A 21,183-nucleotide genomic window follows, 5' to 3' on the forward strand; every position below is an offset into this window, starting at 1 on the left:
CTCTTTCCTTATCCAGTCAGTTTCCCTAAGGGTTTTGGCCGGAAAGGTTTTAATGAGGCACCAACATCATTAATGAAAAATGGTTACTACAAAAGTTCATTCCTCTCTTTTCTCTTGCTTCACAACAAGTCTTGGCCACTAATTTAAGTGGTATTGGTTGAACCCATGATTTAGTTCCTAGCCATTAACATATGTGGTACTTGTCAAACCCATGATTTAGTTCCTAGCCACTAATCTAAGTGGTACTAGTTGAACCAATGATTTAGTTCTGAACCACTAATCTATGTGGTATTGTTCGAACCTATATAGTTCTCGACCACTAATCTAAATGACACTAGTCAAACTAATCCCACCAACTCTTAATTGTTCACTCAAGCAATCAAACAAGAAAAATAACAGGATGAAAACGCAAGACTTGAAGTAAAAAGTTAAGCTTTTCATTGATAAAAAAAAAATGTCATAGAAAAGGCCTTAATATATTCGACCAACATACAAAAAACCTAATTTAAATGTTATAGCATAAACATAAACTAACAAGCTAATCCTCAACAACATCATCTATATTTTTCATCACTTCATCCTCAATTGTGTGGCTGATAGTGGGTGAAGAACTCATCCTATTTGTCCCTTTATCAATTGACTTCTCCTTTTCAGCATTCTTGATCGCTCGCTTCGAAGCTTTAACAACTGTGATCTCCTCAACATCAATCATGTGGCCATCATATATGTCCAGATTCACACTGAAACAAGCATCACTTGTAGGAACTTTCTTGTATATAAATTCAACTTGTCTCAATGCCTTCTGGAAACCATTAATATGTTCATAAATAACATATTGACAAAGGGTAGCAACCTCAGCCTCAACCTCCACAAGAACCGCCTCTTTAGCTTTGACCACCTCCTTATTCCTCTCCCTATTCTTCCTTCAACTTTTTGTTAGACTCCTAACAACAAATTTCCATCCTTCCAACTTCTTGATCTCCTCTTCAAAATGTTCTTCTCATTAGCCCATGCAGCCTGGTCGTCATCCACATTTTTCTTGAAGACAACAAGCTCTTTTACAACCTTCTTCTTAGCCTCATCAGTCAGCTCTCTCTGTAGCAAATTAGCTACCTTCCGAACCATAACCATTGATTGTGCTTGAAACTCCAAGAAAACATTTATAGAAGTATCCAACTTTGTCGCCTCCACAAGTTCCAACTCCTGCTCACTCAGATTAATCTCTACAATATTAGAGTTTACACTATAGTGGTTTGAGTTACAAGTCTATCGTACTATCTTATATTGTAGATATATTAACATGAGTTATATAAAATATAAAACTTCATTAATATACCAAAAAATATAAAAAATTAAAAATATCAATTCTTACAAATACTTTTACATATAATTACGTAACTTTGGTTTTTTATTAATAAAAATATGTGACAATAAGCTCAATTCTTATCAAATCAAATAAAATGCTTTCATAATATTTTTAGAAAAACTAATTAGTTAAAAATAATTTAATATTTTATAATCTCTTTTTTAGTTTTAGGAAAAAAATTAAATATAAAATTTATACATTTAATAAAAAGTAATAGTCCTAAAACGAGTGCCATGAGTGCAAATTTAACTATATTTTTTTCTAAGCCACTCTTAGCTTAAGACGAGTATTTTTTTTTTTTGAAGTCACCCCTAGTATTTTAATAGGGAAGGTTGGACTAATGAACGACAGCAAAAATCTTCAAAATATTGTTGTGTTCATTAGCAAACTAAGAGAGTCCTTTGCAAATAGCATCTCATTTCTGGTGGAAGCTTTTTTATGGTAGCTAATTGCAGTGATTGTAGTGTATGTATAACTACACACATCATTATATATTTATTATTTAATACTTTTAAAATTGTTTAAATACAATGATCTTAAAAAAATAATCATAAAAATATGTCATCGGACGTGTCATTTTATTATTTTAAAAAAAATCTAATAAATGAACTTTGAAAACTCGTCTTATTATTATTTTAATAAATAAATTCTAAAATATTTTATCTAAACATATTATTTAGTATTTATAAACCATTTTAATATAACAAACTTAGAAAATAAATTATTTAAAATATATGTATGACTACATAGTCATCTTATATGCAATACTTAATAATTTAAAAATAATTCATGTATAATAAAATTTTAATTAAATATTTACTTCTATACAATATTATAGTTTACACCATAGTGGTTTGAGTTACAAGTCTCTCGTACTATATTATATTGTGGATATATAACGTGAATTATATAAAATATAAAACTTCGTTAATTAATATTCCAAAAAAGAAAAAATAAATTAAAAATATCAATTCTTACAAATACTTTTACATATAATTACGTAACTTTGGTTTTTGATTAATAAAAGTATGTAAGAATAAGGTCAATTCTGTTCAGAGATCAAATAAAATATTTTCATATATTTTTAGAAAATTAAATTAGTTAAAAATAATTAATATTTTATATATTTTTGTTCAGTTTTAGGAAAAAAAATTAAATATGAGAGTTTATATCAAATTTATAGTCCTAAAACGAATGTCTTTAGTGAAAATTTAATATATATGCAAATTTAATTTCAAATGCTATAATTTTAATTTTCATCAAAGTGACTCTTTATCTTTTACACATAAACTGAACTTTTATCATCCCGTCATTTTAGTTATTGATGAACACATACTTCTTCATATAGTTTCTTTGTAACTAAAAATGGGAAAAAGTGTAAGCAAATACTAAAAAAAAAAGAATGAGACTCATAATTATGGTTCACCGGATAAAAGAAATGGACAATTTTTTCAAATAGAACATATATAATAATGATTTTCCACTAAAATGTCTTCTCATAATATTATGAGACTTTCATAATCATGATAATATAATATTAATAAAAAAATAAACAGTAGTAATAATATTCTAAAATAAATATTTAAAAAATATATTTAATTTTATTTTACTTTATCCCAATTTAATATATAACTTTCATTGTTATTCTATTTGATTTGCTTTGAAACTAATTGTCCATTTTTTCGGCTTCTACCTTTCTCCTTTCTAGGTACCAACTACCAAATGCACAGAATCTATTGATTTTCTGCCATAATTATCCCTTGACATTGTGTAAAATCTGAACCTGCGGTGAGTTCAATGCTCATAAAAGCGCGTTATGGTAGATGTGCATGGTGTGCACGTTGCATGCTTCCGCAAAGATGATGCCCACTACGTGTTTGTGTATATATAAGGTGAAGGCCAAAACCACAACACACATACTCACTGCATAACAACATTAATTACACACTTTGGTTCAGTTTTTCAAACATGGGAACCTCTGGCCAAAAATCTGCATCACCTCTCTCAGATCTGAAGGTGACAATCCACGAAACTTCAACCATTTTTCCATCCAAACAAACGGAGAATAAGTGCTTGTTCCTATCAAACATCGACAAGGTAGTAAACTTTGACGTGGAGACGCTTCACTTCTTCGCAGCAAACAAAGCTTTTTCACTCCAAAAGGTGGCTGAGAAGTTGAAGAAGGCCCTGGAGGATGTTCTTGTTCACTATTCCTTCTTAGCCGGAAGGTTGAGACAGAATGCTGAAACCAAAAGATTAGAGATAGATTGCAACGCAAAAGGTGCTGCGTTTGTGGTGGCTTCAAGTAAGCACAAGTTAAGTGAGCTTGGAGACTTGGCTTATCCCAATCCAGCTTTTGCAAAATTGGTTCACAAGAGTAAGGATAAGGATCTTCCACTGTGCGCTGTGCAGGTAAAATTGTTTCCATTTTTGCAAATTTACGTTTCACATCATCATTAAGCATTACATTTCAACCATGAGTACAACGTTAAAAAAGTAATTAATGAATTCATTACGTTACATTAACTTTACAGCTAACATCCTTTGACTGTGGTGGCTTCGCAATGGGCTTCACAACAAGCCACGCAGCCTTTGACGGACTTAGCTTCAAAACCTTCTTGGACAACCTTGCTGCACTGGCTGCTAATAAGCCCATGCCTGTGATGCCCTGCCACGACAGGCACCTCCTGGCCGCACGATCCCCGCCACGTGTAACCTTCGCGCACCCCGAGTTGGCCGAGCTCGATTACTCACTCATAGCATCCACAGGTACTGAGTCCAATGTCTTTGATGCTTCCAGAGGTCCTAAGTCCAACGTCTTTGATGTTTCCAAAGGTCCTAAGTCCAACGTCTTTGATGTTTCCAAAGGTCCTGAGTCTAACGTCTTTGATGCTTCCAAAGGTACTGAGTCCAATATCTTTGATGCTTGCAAAGGTACTAAGTCCAACGTCTTTGATGCTTCCAAAGGTACTAAGTCCAACGTTTTTTATATTTCCAAAGGTACTGGGTCCAACGTCTTTGATGATTCCAAAGGTACTGAGTCCAACGTCTTTGATGCTTCCAAAGGTACTAAGTCCAACGTCTTTGATGTTTCCAAAGGTCCTGAGTCCAACGTCTTTGATGCTTCCAAAGGTACTGAGTCCAACGTCTTTGATACTTCCAAAGGTACTGAGTCCAACGTCTTTGATGCTTCCAAAGGTACTAAGTCCAACGTCTTTGATGCTTCCAAAGGTACCGAGTCCAATGTCTTTGATGCTTCCAAAGGTACTAAGTTCAACGTCTTTGATGTTTCCAAGGGTACTGGGTCCAACGTCTTTGATGATTCCAAAGAAAAATTGGACTTTAGGGTTTTCAAACTAACCCCCGAAGACATTGTGAGCCTTAAGGAGAAAGCAAAGGGAAGCACCAATGACAACAACACCGGGTTTAACGCTATCACCGCCCATATATGGCGGTGCAAGGCCTTATCAGCACCGTATGACCCAATGGGATCATCGACCGTACTATTCCCCGTGGACATACGCTCCAAATTGAACCCTCCGTTGCCGGAAGGCTTTGTAGGAAATGCTGTGTTAACGGCGTTTGCCACGGCGAAGTACGAGGAGTTAGAGAAGGGTGAGTTTTCAAGGTTAGTGGAGATGGTGAAGGAGGGTGCAGAGAGAATGAATGATGAGTATGCGAGGTCTGTTATAGACCGTGGAGAGCTGTGTGATGGGTTTCCACGTGGGGATGTTTTGGTGTCTTCGTGGCAAAGATTAGGGTTTGAAAAGGTGGAGTATCCGTGGGGGAAGCCCAAATATTGTTGCCCTGTGGTGCATCAACGAAAGGAAATTATTCTGTTGTTTCCTCCCTTTGTCGCAGGTGGTGATGATGGGATCAACCTTATAGTGGCTCTTCCTCCCAAGAAATTGGAAAAATTCGAGAACCTCTTTCACACGTTCTTGCATTCAGTTTGATCCATGTTTTCTTCATATGGTCATCAACATGTTTAATTATTTATATATATATATATATATATATATATATATATATATATATATGTATATGTGTGGTGTAATAAGTGGTGACCGAAATATTCCAATATATGGATACTTTAATTGTAAGTGGTGATTTTCAGGTGATATGGTGTTTGTTCGATCATTTCTTTGTTTCATAAGAATAGATCGAATTTCACTTGCAACTTGGGTCCCATGTTAATTCCATGTACTTTAAATATACAAAATAAAAGGGTTTTCTTCTTCATTGCTTCAGATATCAATATTTGTTAGAAATTAAATACAAAAAGAATGCAAAAACACTGCTTTATTATATGTGATAACATTAAATCTTAACCGTGATATGGAGCAGCTTTTTAAAATCTCTAGGATTTGTGATGTTCTCGTCCTATGTATACAACAAATTCTCTCTATTCACACCGATTGATGATAGTCCTTTTCTACTTTAAGAAGATTTCAGTAATGTACTATTTGTTCTTAAACGTAAAAAGAGAATGTTATGAACCTGATAAATTATTTATTTGGTGGGAAAAGATTTTTTATAGTGAAATCTTGATGCTAAATAAGACCTAAGTAATTTATGTTTACCTAGTATCAATATTATTTGCAATTTGAAGTAGATTCTACATGGAAACACGATGAAAAACTATATGAATCAATCCTACATCGAGAAACTTCTCACATAGCGTATTTGGTAAAACACGTTATATGAATAGAAAACAATTAGGTATATGTTAGCAATTTATCAATCTCATTACACTTCCACAATTCTTGTTGTTATTGTTGTGTTGCACTTACTGGGTCATGCAAGTGCTTGATATTTATGACTGCTCTAGAGATCTTGCCATGATACAAGCTACCCCACACAATACTCATATAGGCGATTTTATCAAGTGCATGTCACAAATCATCTACCATCCTAAGGGATATGAAAATTATTACAAACTTTGTTAGCTAAAATTCTTATACCACATAGAATTTTAATTATAAAATTTACCCTTTCAATAATGCAATGTGTAACACTTTCACATACCATTGAAATGGACAAATTTGATTTAAAATCAATTATAGTGCTAGTAGATATAACCATTGACTTGTTTTTACCTATATGAACATTGTTAATGGGATCTCCAGTCCCAAAGGTTAAGTTTCCATCATTGTATTAAAGTAGATGAACTTTAACAATCAATAAGGTTTTGATGATAAAAAACACTTTACCAAATACTAATGGAAAAAGAACATTTAACTTCGCCTAATAAGCTTTGATTTCAAGAAAAACAAAGCTTTTACATTTTTTGAAATTATTGGCAAACTATATGCAATGGTTTAAGGATAACTGAAACCTATACATTGATCACATGAGTATAGGCTTCAATTCTATACTCATGCTATCAAGGTATAAGCGTTGCCTAAAGTTTGTCAATATTTTCAAAAATTCGACTGCATTTTTAAAAGGGTTTACCTGAGTGTAAAAGTATAAGCTTCAATTCTAGGTTAAACCAAGGCCTATATCAATTAACATATAATGACACCAACTGAAGCCTATTCTTGAAGTATAGGTTTCGATTAAGAACCAAAGCCTAAACCCCTCCTTTTTTTTTTACTTTGCCTGAATATACTTCAATTGTAGAACTGAAGTATAGCATCGAAAAAAACTGAAGCCAAAGATCTTCGCTGCACTAGCCAGACGAGTAAGTCTCTAGTTAGTAATAAAGTTGTGATTAGGCAAATATAAGAGAATGCCTAATAAAGATAATAAGATTAAGGAATTGATCAAAGTGGTATGAAGATCAAAATGTATGATATGTATTATTACTTACATGTGCTTAAATGATTAACATTCATATGTTGTGTGTGTCAATGAAAGAAAAAAGTTTGGTAAATGCAAAGGCCAAGTCTTAGCATTAAACGAGTCTAAGTATTAGATGAGTCAAGTTGTTAGACGAGTTCAACAGTAGCAATCACCAAATAAAGCATTAGATGACACAAGTCTCTAGATAACCTAAGTCATTGTGTTAGACGACTAAGGTGTTAGAAGACTAAGGCATTAGAAGACAAAGGGTTAGACGAACCAAAACAACTTTAGCCATTAGACAACCAAGGTGTTAGGCGACCCAAAGGGTTACACGACCCAGGCAGCTTAAGTCATTAGATGACCAAACCACACCAACAAGTGGTATATAAGTTTGGTAACTGAGGGAACTCCTTAATAGGGAGAGAGATTAGGGTTTTGATTTCTTCGTGGCAAAGATTAGGGTTTGAAAAGGTGGAGTATCCGTGGGGGAAGCCCAAATATTGTTGCCCTGTGGTGCATCAACGGAAGGAAATTATTCTGTTGTTTCCTCCCTTTGTCGCAGGTGGTGATGATGGGATCAACATTATAGTGGCTCTTCCTCCCAAGAAATTGGAAAAATTTGAGAACCTCTTTCACACGTTCTTGCGTTCAGTTTGATCCATGTTTTCTTCATATGGTCATCAACATGTTTAATTATATATATATATATATATATATATATATATATATATATATATATATATATGTGTGTGTGTGTGTGTGTGTGTGTGTGTGTGTGTGTGGTGTAATAAGTGGTGACCGAAATATTCCACTATATGGATACTTTAATTGTAAGTGGTGATTTTCAGGTGATATGGTGTTTGTTCGATCATTTCTTTGTTCCATAAGAATATATTGAATTTCACCTGCAACTTGAGTCCCATGTTAATTCCACGTACTTTAAATATACAAAATAAAAGGGTTTTCTTCTTCATTGCTTCAGATATCAGTATTTGTTAGAAATTAAATACAAAAAGAACTTAAAAAGACTGCTTTATTATATGTGAGAACATTAAATCCTAACCATGATATGGAGTAGCTTATCAAAATCTCTAGAATTTGTGATGTTCTCGTCCTATGTATACAACGTCTTCTCTTTATTGACACCGGTTGATGATAGTCCTTTTCTACTTTAAGAAGATTTCAGTAATGTACTATCTGTTCTTAAACGTAACAAGAGAATGTTATGAACCCCATAAATTATTTATTTGGTGGGAAAAGATTTTTTATAGTGAAATCTCGATGCTAAATATCACCTAAGTAATTTATTTTTACATGGTATCAATATTATTCGCAATTTGAAGTAGATTCTACTTGGAAACACGATGATATCTCTTTGGATGAGAAATATATAAGAAAATGCATTAATGTCATAATTTTTGGATTAAATATATTTTTAGTCTTTAAATTTGGATATAAAATTAAAATTTGTCTATGATCGAAACTTTAAGTGATCTAATTAATTAAATTTATGGCTAAGAGCATATACATGTCATGATATATTAAATGTGTAGATGCCAACAATATTCTAATTTGATGGAGAGGCCAAATTAGGAATATTGAAATTAAGTAAGTAACTAACAGAAGTTACATAAATGGTTATGGTCCCCATCTACGAGCACATTACGTATTATTCTTGCTCATTTCTCTCCCTCCCTATTTGGAGAGAAAATCTAGAGGGAACCTTCAAGTGCTCTATAGTTGGAAGACTAGGTACCATCTTTTCCATCTACAGTTCCCAATAATAAGGTACGCTTTTGAGGGTTTGAGAATTGTTTAATTATATAGAGGATTTATTATTTTGATGTTTTCATAAACCAACATGTAAGTCTCACATTGGGTATAAATGAGATAGTAGAGCACTATATAAGGGTGAAGACCCATAAACCCATTACCTTAAGATTTTGGGTTAAGGGTGGTGTTAATTCCTTATGTGGTTGGACTCAAGTATCATTGGTGTTGTATTTCCCCTTCACTCCCCTCCAGCGGAAGTATCCCCAACCATGAGTACCCCTTTCCATACCGTTATTTCGTTTGAGTCGGTGATGCATCAACCCCAAGGCTTATAGCTTGGGCCAATGCCTAGGCCCAATTCTCATGGTCAAATGCATCTTAAGCCCAAAGTCCACTAAGAGGCCCAATAACAAGGAGTATTTTAAAGAAGATCCAAATGGGCTTTTCTCAAAATGGCCACACTTCTCATGGACTTCAATTACACTTTTTATGGGCCAAAGAAGATGTGAAGATATGAAGAGATTGCATGATTGAGAATTAGAATAGCCTTTTAAATTGAGTCCATTGTTTAGGCCTTGCATTCATAAATAGTATGCTAAACAAACTTGTCATTGGATTTTAAATTGGGCTAATCCAAGCCTAATAAGGAGCCTTGGCCGAGACACTACATTCACCACAAGGGAGGTGCAGATTCTAGCTTGAAAAGGAGTGTCATGCCACTTGTCACACATCCAAGCCATCATGTGCATCCAAGGGTCACGAGAGAGACTTCTTCTCCAAGACTTGCATTTCATTTCAAAACACATTTCATGTGCATGTGCATTAGTGACCTTCTCTTCTATAAAAGAGAGTCCTATTGCATTTTGTAGAGTTTACTCTTGAAATTTCTAATAGAATGCTTGTGTTCACTCTTCTATTATTTTGAGAGCACCTAAGCTAGAGGTTTACAATATTTCTTCTAACCACCTTGCACTAGCCTAGCTTTTAGTCTAGTTCTCCTTTATTGCTACAAGAGCCTTAAACACTTATCTCCATTCCATTTCTGCTGCCTATGGAGTTTCTACCTTCCACCACACGTTGGAGCTCCATCAATTGGTCACCATAAGCTGCCTCTGATACCACTTGTTAGGATCTTAAAAGAAGGAGGTTCACTGGAAAGATACAACACCAATTATTGGCTAAAGCAGAAGAGGCTAAGTTGGCTGGGTCATACTTAAATCGTGACACATAGACTGTTACACTCTTAAGTAAAAAGAGTTGCGCCCTGACTAAAGGCTATAGCTTTTGGTCTAGTGGTGATCGATCGATCCTTTGAAACCTTGTGCTATAAAAACAAGATAAGAAAAAATTAATGAAATAAAGTTTCCTAAAAAAATACATTAAAATATATAATAATTGAATTACATTGAAAAAATGATAAAAAAATTAAAAATACCAAAATATTTTTCTGAATATTTTAAATTGAAAAATGAAGAAAAATATATTTTTATATTTAGTTTGATAAAATTCAAAACTTGTTTAATTAAATAAATAAAATATTAGTAAATTATTGTTTTAAAAGATAAAATAATAGTATTAAATAAAAATCTAATGGAAATGTTATCTTATTTATTTAATTTGATAATATTTAAATTTTTTAATTCAAATTTTGTGTTGGAGTGAAATAGCGTCTTCTAAAACATTAAAAAAAATAGAATTACATAAAATAAATATTATAACAACATAATTATGTTGAAAAAAAGGAGAAAATTAAAAAATAGAGAAATATTTTGAATTAGGAAATGAAAAAAATATCTTATTAATTTAATTTAGTAAAATTTTAAAGCTTTTGAAGTATTATGCTACAGGAAAATATAACGATTTTAAAAAAAAATAAAAGTAATAGAGTTAAATAAAAATGTTGTGATAGAATTATATGAAAAAAATATAAAAAAAAAGAAAAAAATACTAACAATGAAATAATTTTTTTAATTAAATTAATAAAATTTTAAATTTTTCTATTTGAAATCTTGTGTCATAGAAAAAAAAGTTTCCTAAATAATAAAAATATAAAAATAAAATCAAAATCAAAATCTTACTATATAATTTTATTGAAAATATAAAAAAAAAAGTAGAAAATGTAATAATCAAGAGGTCTGAGAAGAAAAGAGAAGATTCCTCACATCAACTTCGACATTGCGAAACTAACACTAGAGGAGATTAAGAAAAAAAGGAAAACTTCGTGTGGTGGAATATGTTAACATGACAACAATGGCAAAATTCCTAATTATTAACATATTCTTTTATCAAAAATACTTTTTTACATTAAAGTCATTTGATTTTTCATATGAAATGTATTTAGCATAAAATATTTAAAGATTTTATTCAACATAAAATATTTAGAGATTTTATTTAGCATAAAATATTTAGAGATTTTACATTGAAAACTTTTCTGCAGAAAATACATGTAAACTTTCTTATGTAAATTTATTTGTAAGAAATATTATAATTACCTGCGAATTTATTTATGTATAGGTTAATTATATAAATTTTTATTCTGAATAACAATTTGCAGTAAAACATTAAAAATTAAAAACTATTTGTTGAATGTTTTATTTTAAATATAATTTTTGTACATAAAAATATTATAGGTGTAACATCTTATTTTAGTAGTATAAAACTAATAAAATAGAACATTTCATAATAATATTCAAAGAGAGATTTTTTCCAGATTTGTTTTTGTCTTTTGTTAGTTATTGTAGTAAAGTTTGAGGTTTGATAAGGCTATACATCATCCTGCATAGTCAAAGACTGGATAGATAGATACCAAGATCGTCTTAAAGGGCATCAATATTTCAATTGGAATATTGTTTAAAAATGTGTAGTAAAATATTATTATTCCAAAACATATACTTTGATATATTATATAATAGAGAATTAATTTTAAATATTTTAATGTAGAATGATTCAATTACTTATGACTGATTAATTATTTAAAAAAAATTACTATAAAGCTGGTTAAGCGTACAAATTAGTTTTATAAATATTATATTTAATTCGTTCATTGTTAGGCTAGTCAATAATTTTTTAACCTAATTGTACTTCAATTATTTTAAATTAGATTATAACACATCTATTTCCATTATTAAAAAAACAAAGTGGATGTATTGTAATGTCCCAATTAAATAGGTAAATCCCATTAAATAAAATGTCGCATATATAAAGTATTCAGAGAGTATAGAGTTTTGGCTATGGAGGTATATTGCACACCATGCATATCCATGCCAAAAGGAAAGAGGTCACACACAGCCTAAACGAAATACGCTAGTTTAAAAGTAGCATAAAGTCTTGTCCAAAATAAGAGGATTTTAATCTAATCAAACTCCATCTGTCGTGGGCTCCACAATGAGCCCGATATTCGTCCATAACCATCAAGTTGTGACACTTCCGTTATCATTACCACTGCCAGGGGTTCTTACATCTGCTCACATCAATAAAGTTGATGATCATCACTAAGGAGAAAGACTACACACAAACATACAAACAAGCAAAAGGGTAAGCTAGTGAAAGAATATCTTATATCACTCGCTTATGCGAGTTGTTCTCGCCTAAGCGAGATGACTACTCACTCAAAATGAAAGCTCTCCGCCTGAGCGAGAGCTCGAGCAGAAACCCTGAGCGAGTTGCTATCAATCTCGCCTAGGCGAGGCACATCCGCTTGGGCGAGAATGTCGGGTTCCTCCATTGTTTGCACAAACAAGACAGGAAAACACCATGGAAACAATACAATGCCAACACCAGTTCAATCTTATACAAGTATAAACATAAATATGACATTTTATATCAAGAACAACAGCCAAACATCAACATGTTAGAAAAACGCAAGAACCCTAACTTCCCTTACCTGGAAAGAGTTAGCGGAAAACCTCGACACTTAAGCTACGTGCACCACAGTTTCGAGAACAAATCTGAGAAGCTGAAAAGAATGATGGAAACAGATTCCAAATAGATTACCATGGTGAACCTGATGGAGACAAGTGTTTAAGGCTCTTGTAGCAATGGAATTCGGAGTGGTGAAAGGAAAACTAGACTAGAAACTAGACTAGTGGAAGGTGGCTAGAGGAAATGTTTTAAACCTCTAGCTTAGGTGCTCTCAAAATAATAGAAGAGTAGAGTGATCTCAACACAAACATTCTATTAGAAATTTCAAGAGTAAAATGTACAAATGTCTACTTTTGGCTTTTATATGTGAGCCTAAAAGCTAGGCTAATTCTTGGCCTTTAGATCAAGCTTGGAGGAGAAGCTTTAATCATCACCCTTGGATGATGGCTTGGAGAAGGAGACATCTTCCTAGCCTTTGGATGAAGACTTGGAAAAGAAGACACTCTCTTAGCCCTTGGATGAAGGAGGCACATGGGTGGAGTGTGGACTTGGCTCCATGGGATGCATGATCCATGAGGAAGTCATGGCCTAAGGGAGACTCTTAGTGGGCCGAGCCCATTTGTACATGTAACACCTATTTTTATGTCTTACACCATTATTGAAAGCAAAGCCCAAATATTGGCCCAATTTAAAATCTAGTCTACTAGGCTTTGATGCACTTCTTCAAGTCTTGTTGATTTCTTTGGCCCATGAAAATAATATGACAAGCCCATTAGATTTTTGTCCATCTATTGGGAGGCCTATTTGAATCTTCTTAATCACACTTCTTGTTATTGGGCCTTTTAATGGGCTTGGGCTTGAGCTTGAAGGTGCAATTGGGCTTTGTGGGGTCACATCATCCCCTCCCCCTTGAAGAGGATTTGCCCTCAAATCCTAGTGGTCATCCTCATCATCCATAGTACCTGTAAAAGGAATTAAGTTAGTAATGTTAAAAGTTGGATACACACCATATTCAGCAAGACGATCTAATTAATAAGCATTATTATTGATCTTTTTGATTATTTTGAATGGACCATCACCACGGGAACTAAGTTTGAAAAAATGTGAGAGTCGGCCCATTTCACAAAAATTGTGATTTTCACTTTGACTTAATTGAAACCTAAAAGGTAACTCTAAGTCAAAGTTTGGTTTTGAAAAATCCTTTGAGGAGTTTGAAATAATGAATGAAGGTGGAAAAACAATTTTGGAAAGAACCAAGACAAAAGAATTAATGGAAGATAAGGTAGAGTGTAAAGATGGAATCACTCCCTTTGGAATCTTGATCTTGAGGTTTATGCAAGGATTTTGTATCATTACTGCCCTAGACAATAGTTCCTTTGCTTCTTTCCTCTTAATATCATCCTCTTTTCTTTTTAACTCTTCCTCTTTTCTTTTTAATTCTTCCTCTTTTCTTTTTAATTCTTCCTCTTATCTTACTCTCTTTTTATCCTCATACTCTTTTCTTTCTTTTTCCTCTTGTTCTCTTTTAGCACGAAGCTTATCAAGCTCTTCTTTTTCTCTTTGCATATCAAACTCGCGAAACCTTTCAAGCTTCTCTCGTGCTCTCTTTTGTTTTTCTCTTTCTCTTTGTTCACTCAAGAGCAAATCCAAATTTTTCTTAAAATCTTTTTTGAGTCTGGAAAACTTAGCAAGATTTTGGATAAATGCATCACCTATGTCAATGAAGTCTTCTATCCTAGACTGTTGCTCTTTAGTGATCCTAAATGAAGGGGGAATGAAATGTTTCCACATGCATGCTTTTAATTCAAAAAATATGTTAATGCATGATTTTCTCCCCTTTTTCACTCTATACTGCCTCTCTTGCCACCACTCGGATGCACGTCTAATAAACCTAGAAGTAGCATGCCTAAGAATGTCAAATTGACTATATTTACTAAACAATGGTTGCACCAATTTCTCTGTATCCCACATCCAATCTCTAAATGATATTGGTCCTATATCCTCCCCAAAGAATGGAATGTCACTATGAAATGTATGATGCAACTCATCACTACCATGCTTATGCAACCTAGGACTATATGTAGAATATGTACTCATAGTGATTAAATGAACTTATGCACTTGGATAAAATGGTGAAAGAAGAGGACTAGCACAAGTGTACCTCCAAGTAAGCGAGGTGAGTCTCACAGACTTCTTAAGTACCAAGGCTAATCCTTGCCAAGGTTACACTTGCAAAAGTACTCAAAGATCACACAATTGTCTAAGTGCTAAGTAAATAGAATCACTTGAGTCACTAAGCACAAAACAAGCAAACAAGACTCAAAGAAATTTAACACTAAAAACGGACCCCTAATTGGCAAAATTTTAGAGAATTTGGTCTCACAAATCAAGCCACTATGCAACGTGAAAACATGAATCTAAACTATGCGGCCTAAGGTAAGGTGAGAAAGCACTTAGAACTTTCATCACTCTTACCACTAAAAATGTTTCACTATAGGTGAGAAAGGTTCTACTTAGGAGATGGGATTGAACACCTTGTGGTTCCCCAAGACACCTAAGTAGGCCACAATTACAATGAGAAAAAAAAACAACTAAAATTTGGAACACAAAGTAGGTGCTAAAATGAAGTATCCCACAAGCACAATGGATGCCAAAAGAATGGCCAAAAACAAGTTTAGAATAACTTACGTGGATGGGAGAATGAGCTAAACTCACTTGGAATCGAATGGGTCTCAAAACCCTAGCAGAGTACCATTGGAGGGATTGAGAAGGAGAGAACAAGGTGGCTGCGTTTCTGTAAAGAGGCAAAATTGAGAGTGTTAGCTAGTTTAGGGTATTTGCTCCTTATGGGCCAGTCCTACGCCCAACTGATTTGGGGCAGCCCCTCTAGAATTAGGGTAGAATAAAAAAAATAAGTGGGCCTTACATGTATCATTTCATTTAATTTTTTTAATTTTTATTACTTGAAAGTATTTGTAATCTTATTGATAATTAAGAAAATATTATAAAATAAAATATTATTATAATAATGGTTGTGCTAATCATAATATATAAAACTTATTCATAAAAAAACAAAGGGATGTATATAGAAATGTCAAAATGGGTTTCAACCTGTGAGCCAACTCGGCTCACCACGGGTTCGAGTCGGGTTGGGTTGAGAAAAATTTAATTCTTTCAAAAGTGAGTTGAACTTAACCCGGCTCACCCCACGGGTTAAACGGGTTCGAGCCGGGTTAAAGGTGGTTTGGCCTACTTAACCCACCAACATTTGTTTTTACAATTTTTTTTAATTTTTTTTTTAATTTTTTAAAAAATGTTTTAATAATTATTTACTACTCCTACTATATATGTTCACAATTTAATATTTTTAAATGCTAGAATGTTGCTCAATAATATTTGAATAGTTTGAATGTTTAATTAATTTGATTGTCAAGTCATATATAGTTTCATTTAATTTTTTAATTTTTATTATTTGAAAATATTTAAAATCTTATTAATAACTAAAAAAACATTATAGAATAGAATATCGTTATAATAATGGTTGTACTAATCATAATATATAAAACTTATTCATAAAATGTATCAACACCCAACTTCGTTCGGGTGAATGTAAAATCATTTCCAAAATAACCAAAAATATAAGTGTTAAATAAAAAAGAATAAAAATAAATTGTCTTAAAAAAATCATATAGTATGGATTAATAAATGTTTCTTTAAATTATGTTTCTGAGAGCTCTGTAGACTAAGGATTGTGTGTTTTGAAATTCAAAAATTAAAAAAAAAATGATTAAGTATTTTTCATTTTTTCTAAATTAATAAAATTCAAAAACTAAAAATTAAAAATAAAAACGGTTTACAAGATTGGAGGGAACGATTTTTTTCCTATCTCAACTTCTCTGCTTCAACTTCTACTCATGCCTTAGGATTTTCAGATTACGATGATCGTGGTCACACAAAAGAAACATGGCGCCTTCTCCCTGCACTTCCAAGAATTCTCCTGTACCCCCAAAATTGACGATTATGCCCTTATTTAATATACCGTGAGAATGGGTGAAAGTGGGTAGGGACGCAGTAAATTTCATTTACTACGTCAACGTCCCTGCAACCCCAAAACTTCAGTATTAGTATTCTTGTACTCCCGTTTCTTCTCCATCCAATGTCTGCTTTCATTAAAATTTTTGCTCAGTTTCATTTGGTTCGTGGTCCTGAGAGTTGTCCTTCATTCGTTCATTCTCTTTGTGGTGGTCCCTCTTCTGGTTTGTATGACTTTCATTTATTTTTTTTAAGGAATCCTGTTTTGTTTATTCTGTCAGTGTCTTAAGTATGCATTATTGTGATTGAAGGTTGGTTCTTTGAAGGAAGGTGGTTGTGAGTATCTCCTCTCCAAGTTGTACTTCCGTCGATCCAGGTTAGCCTTCATACCACCTTAAGTTCTTTTTAAACGGAATTTGTTTGAACGGATTCTCTGCGTTTCAAACTTTTACCAAATGCAATACAAAAGTTGTTTTACTATAAAAGTCAAAATGTATGGGAAACGGAACACAGAATCCGTTTCAAAATGAAACGGTTTCTGTAATCCGTTTCATAAAAAAATTTGCAAATTTTTTTATGAAACGGAATACAGAATCTGTTTCATAACATTTTGAAACGAATTCTGTATTCCGTTTCATAAAAAGATTTGCAAATTTTTGGAAACGGAATACAAAAGCCGTTTCAAAACGTTATGAAACGGATTAAAATTGCAAATTTTTTTATGAAACGGATTACATAATCCGTTTCACAGCGTTTTAAAACGGCTTTTGTATTCTGTTTCCCATAAATTATGATTTTCGCATCCATTACAGAATTACATATGTGTATATATATATATATATATATATATATATATATATATATATATATATATATATATATATGTTCATTACTCATGTTCCTAGGTGGTTGTGGGGATGCTGTAAGTCACCTAATTTAAGAATACATTTGTTTTTGGTGTTTTTGTTGTACGTTTGTTAGATGATAAATAAGAGTTGATAAGGAATCCGTTTCACATTATTTTATGAAACGGAAAGTGTATGTCGTTTCCCATAAATTATGATTTTTTTCGCTTACACCCATTCATAAAAAAGTAACACGATCACCCCATTATTTTTAAATCTTACTTTTAAATGTTAGTGGTAAATAAACCTTGCATAATATTCTGTTAAAAATTACACCCACACCCCATTTCTTTCTTCTTGATTCCATTTCCAGTTTTGTGCAAAGAAGAGAACTCGTGAATAAGATTGGTGGCATGCATGTACGTGGTGTCCTCGTCTTAGAAATAGAATTGAATCACTTATTTCGTTCAAATTCCCGCTCCTTATTTGCATGGATGTTTTATCCGACAGACCAAACACTTGAACATCAAATAGAAACCAAAATTTTGTTTTTCCAAACGGATTACACAATCCGTGTCTTAAAGATGTGAAACGGAATTTGTAACCCGTTTCACCAAGTTGCCTTTCCTTTATGTCAAACGGGTTTTTGATCCGTTTCATATGTTTGTGAAACGGAATAGGTATTCCGTTTCATACTTGGATTTTGTGTGTTGGTGTGTATATTGTGTTATTGGTGAATTTTTAATGTGAGTGAATGTATACTGTGTGATTGGTGAATTTTGTAACGTAAATCATGCAATGAATATCATCATGCAATTAGTTTTCAATTTTTGATACGTGTTGCATTCTTTATGCATTTAGATGGGTTATTTACGTATTAAAATTTCTTTTTTTATTATAGTTCATTATGGAAGATCATCATTTTAGTTATTTGAGTTTCTTGGATTCTCAAGCGGATTCTCAACAAAATTGTAGTCTCATGTCAGAGTTTTCTGATTTTGTTCATGATATCTGCGAACAAGATTATACATCTCATTTTACAACCGATGATATTTTCTCAACACGTGAAGATTTAATTAAATGGGTTAGAGGGGTTGCTTATAATCTTGGATTTGTCGTTATTATTCTAAGATCGGATAAATATAATGGACAACTAGGAAGAAAGACCCATGTATTATTAGGTTGTGAAAGAGGTGGAAAATATAGAAAATACAAGTGTGATGCAGAACCGAGTTTATCTGGGACAAGAAAATGTGATTGTCCCTTTAGATTGAGAGGGAGACCCATCTCTCAAGGGGAGGGATAGGTGTTGAACATAAAATGTGGTTACCATAATCACGATGTCTCTTCTACTCTAGTTGGTCACCCCTATGCGGGTAGGTTGAAGTCTACTGAACAGTCGTTGCTTGTTGATATGACTAAAAGTCAAGTCAAACCTGCAAATATACTTCTCACTCTGAAAGAAAAAGATGATTGTAATGTTACAACTCTGAAGCAAGTGTATAATGCAAGATATAGGTACAAACGTTCAATAAGAGGTTCAAGAACTGAGTTACAACAGTTAATGTTGATGTTGGAACATGATCACTACATCCATTTTAGTAGATGTCTTGATGAATCTAATGTGGTAAGCGATTTGTTCTGGACCCATCCTGATGTTGTGAAGTTGTTAAATTCATTCAATATTGTCTTCTTAATGGATAGTACCTATAAAACCAACAAATATCGGTTGCCATTACTTGAGATTGTTGGTGTGACCTCAACAGGATTAACTTTCTCGGCCGCTTTTGCATTTTTATCTAGTGAAAAGCAAAATAATTTCATTTGGGCTCTTGAAAGGCTAAGAGGTCTGTTTATGACGTCCGAGGGTGGTCCACAAGTCATTGTAACTGATAGGGATCTTGCTCTAATGAATGTTGTTGGCATGGTGTTCCCTGAGTGTTATCATCTTCTATGTCGTTTCCACATTCAAAAAAATGTGCAGGCAAAGTGCAAAATGTTAGTAAATTTTGTTGATGCATGGGATGTTGTATTGCAAGCCTGGGAGAATGTCATGGACTGTAAAGATGAATTAAAGTTCAACGAGTGTGTTCATCGTCTTGAGCTTGTTTGCCAGCCATGGCCTGTATTCTTTGAATATGTTAACGACTCGTGGATCATTCCTTATAAGAAATTCTTTGTGAAGGCATGGACGAACAAAGTTATGCATTTTGGGAATACAACATCAAACATGTGTATTTTGCTATTAATTAAATTTTTTTTATTAATGGTTTATATGATTTCCTTGTATAAATTGTACTAGGGTTGAGTCTGCTCACTGGAGTTTGAAGAAAGTTCTTGGAAGTAGTATGAGAGACCTTTGTTCGTGTTGGGATGGAATTCACAACGTTATTATCTTGCAACACAATGAAATTAAGGCGTCTTTTGAAAGAAGTTTAAATCTGATCAGTGACTCTTACAAGGCATTGAGTTATAGAAGATTAGTGGGAAATATTTCTAGATGTGCCTTAGAACTCCTTGCTCCAGAGTTGGAAAAAGTAAAGAAGATTGGATTCGATAGTAGTCGTTGTGGCTGCATTCTCAGACAAACTTATGGTCTACCATGTGCGTGTGAATTAGCACGATATGATCCTGGGATTATTCCTCTCCAAGAAATTCATGTGATATGGACTAGGTTGAGCTTCTCCAATGTCTCGTCTTCACAATCTGAAGGGCAATTATCTATTCAGAGGGAGGTTGATCTACTGCTTAATCTTTTCAAAGAAGTTGATATTGCAGGAAAAGTGACCATAAAACATAAATTACTCGACATAGTTTGCCCTTCCATGACATCGATGTTACCACACCGAGTAAAGTTAAGACGAAAGGTGCAGCTAAGAGTCATAGATCAAAGAAGTCAACCAAACGTGATCCCTCCTATTTTGAGCATGTGGACGCCTTCATTGAGTCCTCAAGACAAGACACATGTGCTGCAAAAACAGAAAACAAGCTGAAGAGCAAACGTGTAATTGAAGAGAAAGTAATACCCATGCTAGAACAGTTCAATCTTGTTTTTCATCCTTATATACTCGATGTTGTCGATGTTGTGGCGGGCGGTCATTGTGGATATAGATGCATTGCTGCGTTGTTGGGTATGGGTGAGGAGTCGTGGCCTCTAATCAGACATGATCTATACAAAGAACTTAGTCAATGACAAGACGAATATGCAACATTAGTTGGAGGCTATGATCGTCTGGAAGAACTGAGAAAGTCTTTGCTAGTTCAATCACCATCAGGGGTATAACTTCTATACACCAATGTTGAAATTTATGTATTAAAAGTTTTTTATGATTTTGTTTTATTATAATCTAATTAATTATATACAGGCTAATCGAGACAAGTGGATGACTATACCAGACATGGGATATGCGATTGCTAATCGGTATAATGTAATCCTCGTGTGCTTGTCATCAGTTCAGAATTTGACGATATTCCCACTTCGTACATCCCCACCTATTTCGCAAAGTCAACATCGAC

At 33.3% G+C, this 21,183-nt stretch overlaps 1 protein-coding gene across 3 annotated transcripts; it reads left to right on the top strand.

Moving 5' to 3' along the window:
• The first annotated feature begins 3,283 nt into the window (after positions 1 to 3,283).
• LOC114181075 (acyltransferase GLAUCE-like) lies at positions 3,284 to 5,608 on the top strand. Of its 3 annotated transcripts, none has more exons than XM_085670883.1 (3): positions 3,284 to 3,778; positions 3,901 to 4,333; positions 4,367 to 5,608. In XM_085670883.1, exons 1-3 carry the CDS (start codon positions 3,335 to 3,337, stop codon positions 5,320 to 5,322), a joined length of 1,833 nt encoding a protein of 610 aa, XP_085527009.1. In that variant the 5' UTR covers positions 3,284 to 3,334; the 3' UTR covers positions 5,323 to 5,608. The 3 variants fall into 3 exon arrangements, with proteins under 3 accessions (XP_085527009.1, XP_085527010.1, XP_027923211.2); XM_085670884.1 differs by having other exon boundaries at positions 3,901 to 4,267; XM_028067410.2 differs by having other exon boundaries at positions 3,901 to 5,608.
• The last annotated feature ends 15,575 nt before the right edge of the window (positions 5,609 to 21,183 follow it).

The sequence above is a fragment of the Vigna unguiculata genome, chromosome 1 (assembly GCF_037176805.1).
Source record: "Vigna unguiculata cultivar grain cowpea cultivar isolate G323 ecotype 2 chromosome 1, ASM3717680v1, whole genome shotgun sequence".
Lineage (NCBI taxonomy): Eukaryota > Viridiplantae > Streptophyta > Magnoliopsida > Fabales > Fabaceae > Vigna > Vigna unguiculata.

What these genes read in the sequence shown, in the direction of transcription:
- LOC114181075 (XM_028067410.2), top strand. Translation starts at nt 3,335, where the DNA reads ATGGGAACCTCTGGCCAAAAATCTGCATCACCTCTCTCAGATCTGAAG. An exon ending in TTCCACTGTGCGCTGTGCAG is followed by an intron (nt 3,779 to 3,900) that starts GTAAAATTGTTT and finishes TTAACTTTACAG; the next exon opens with CTAACATCCTTTGACTGTGG.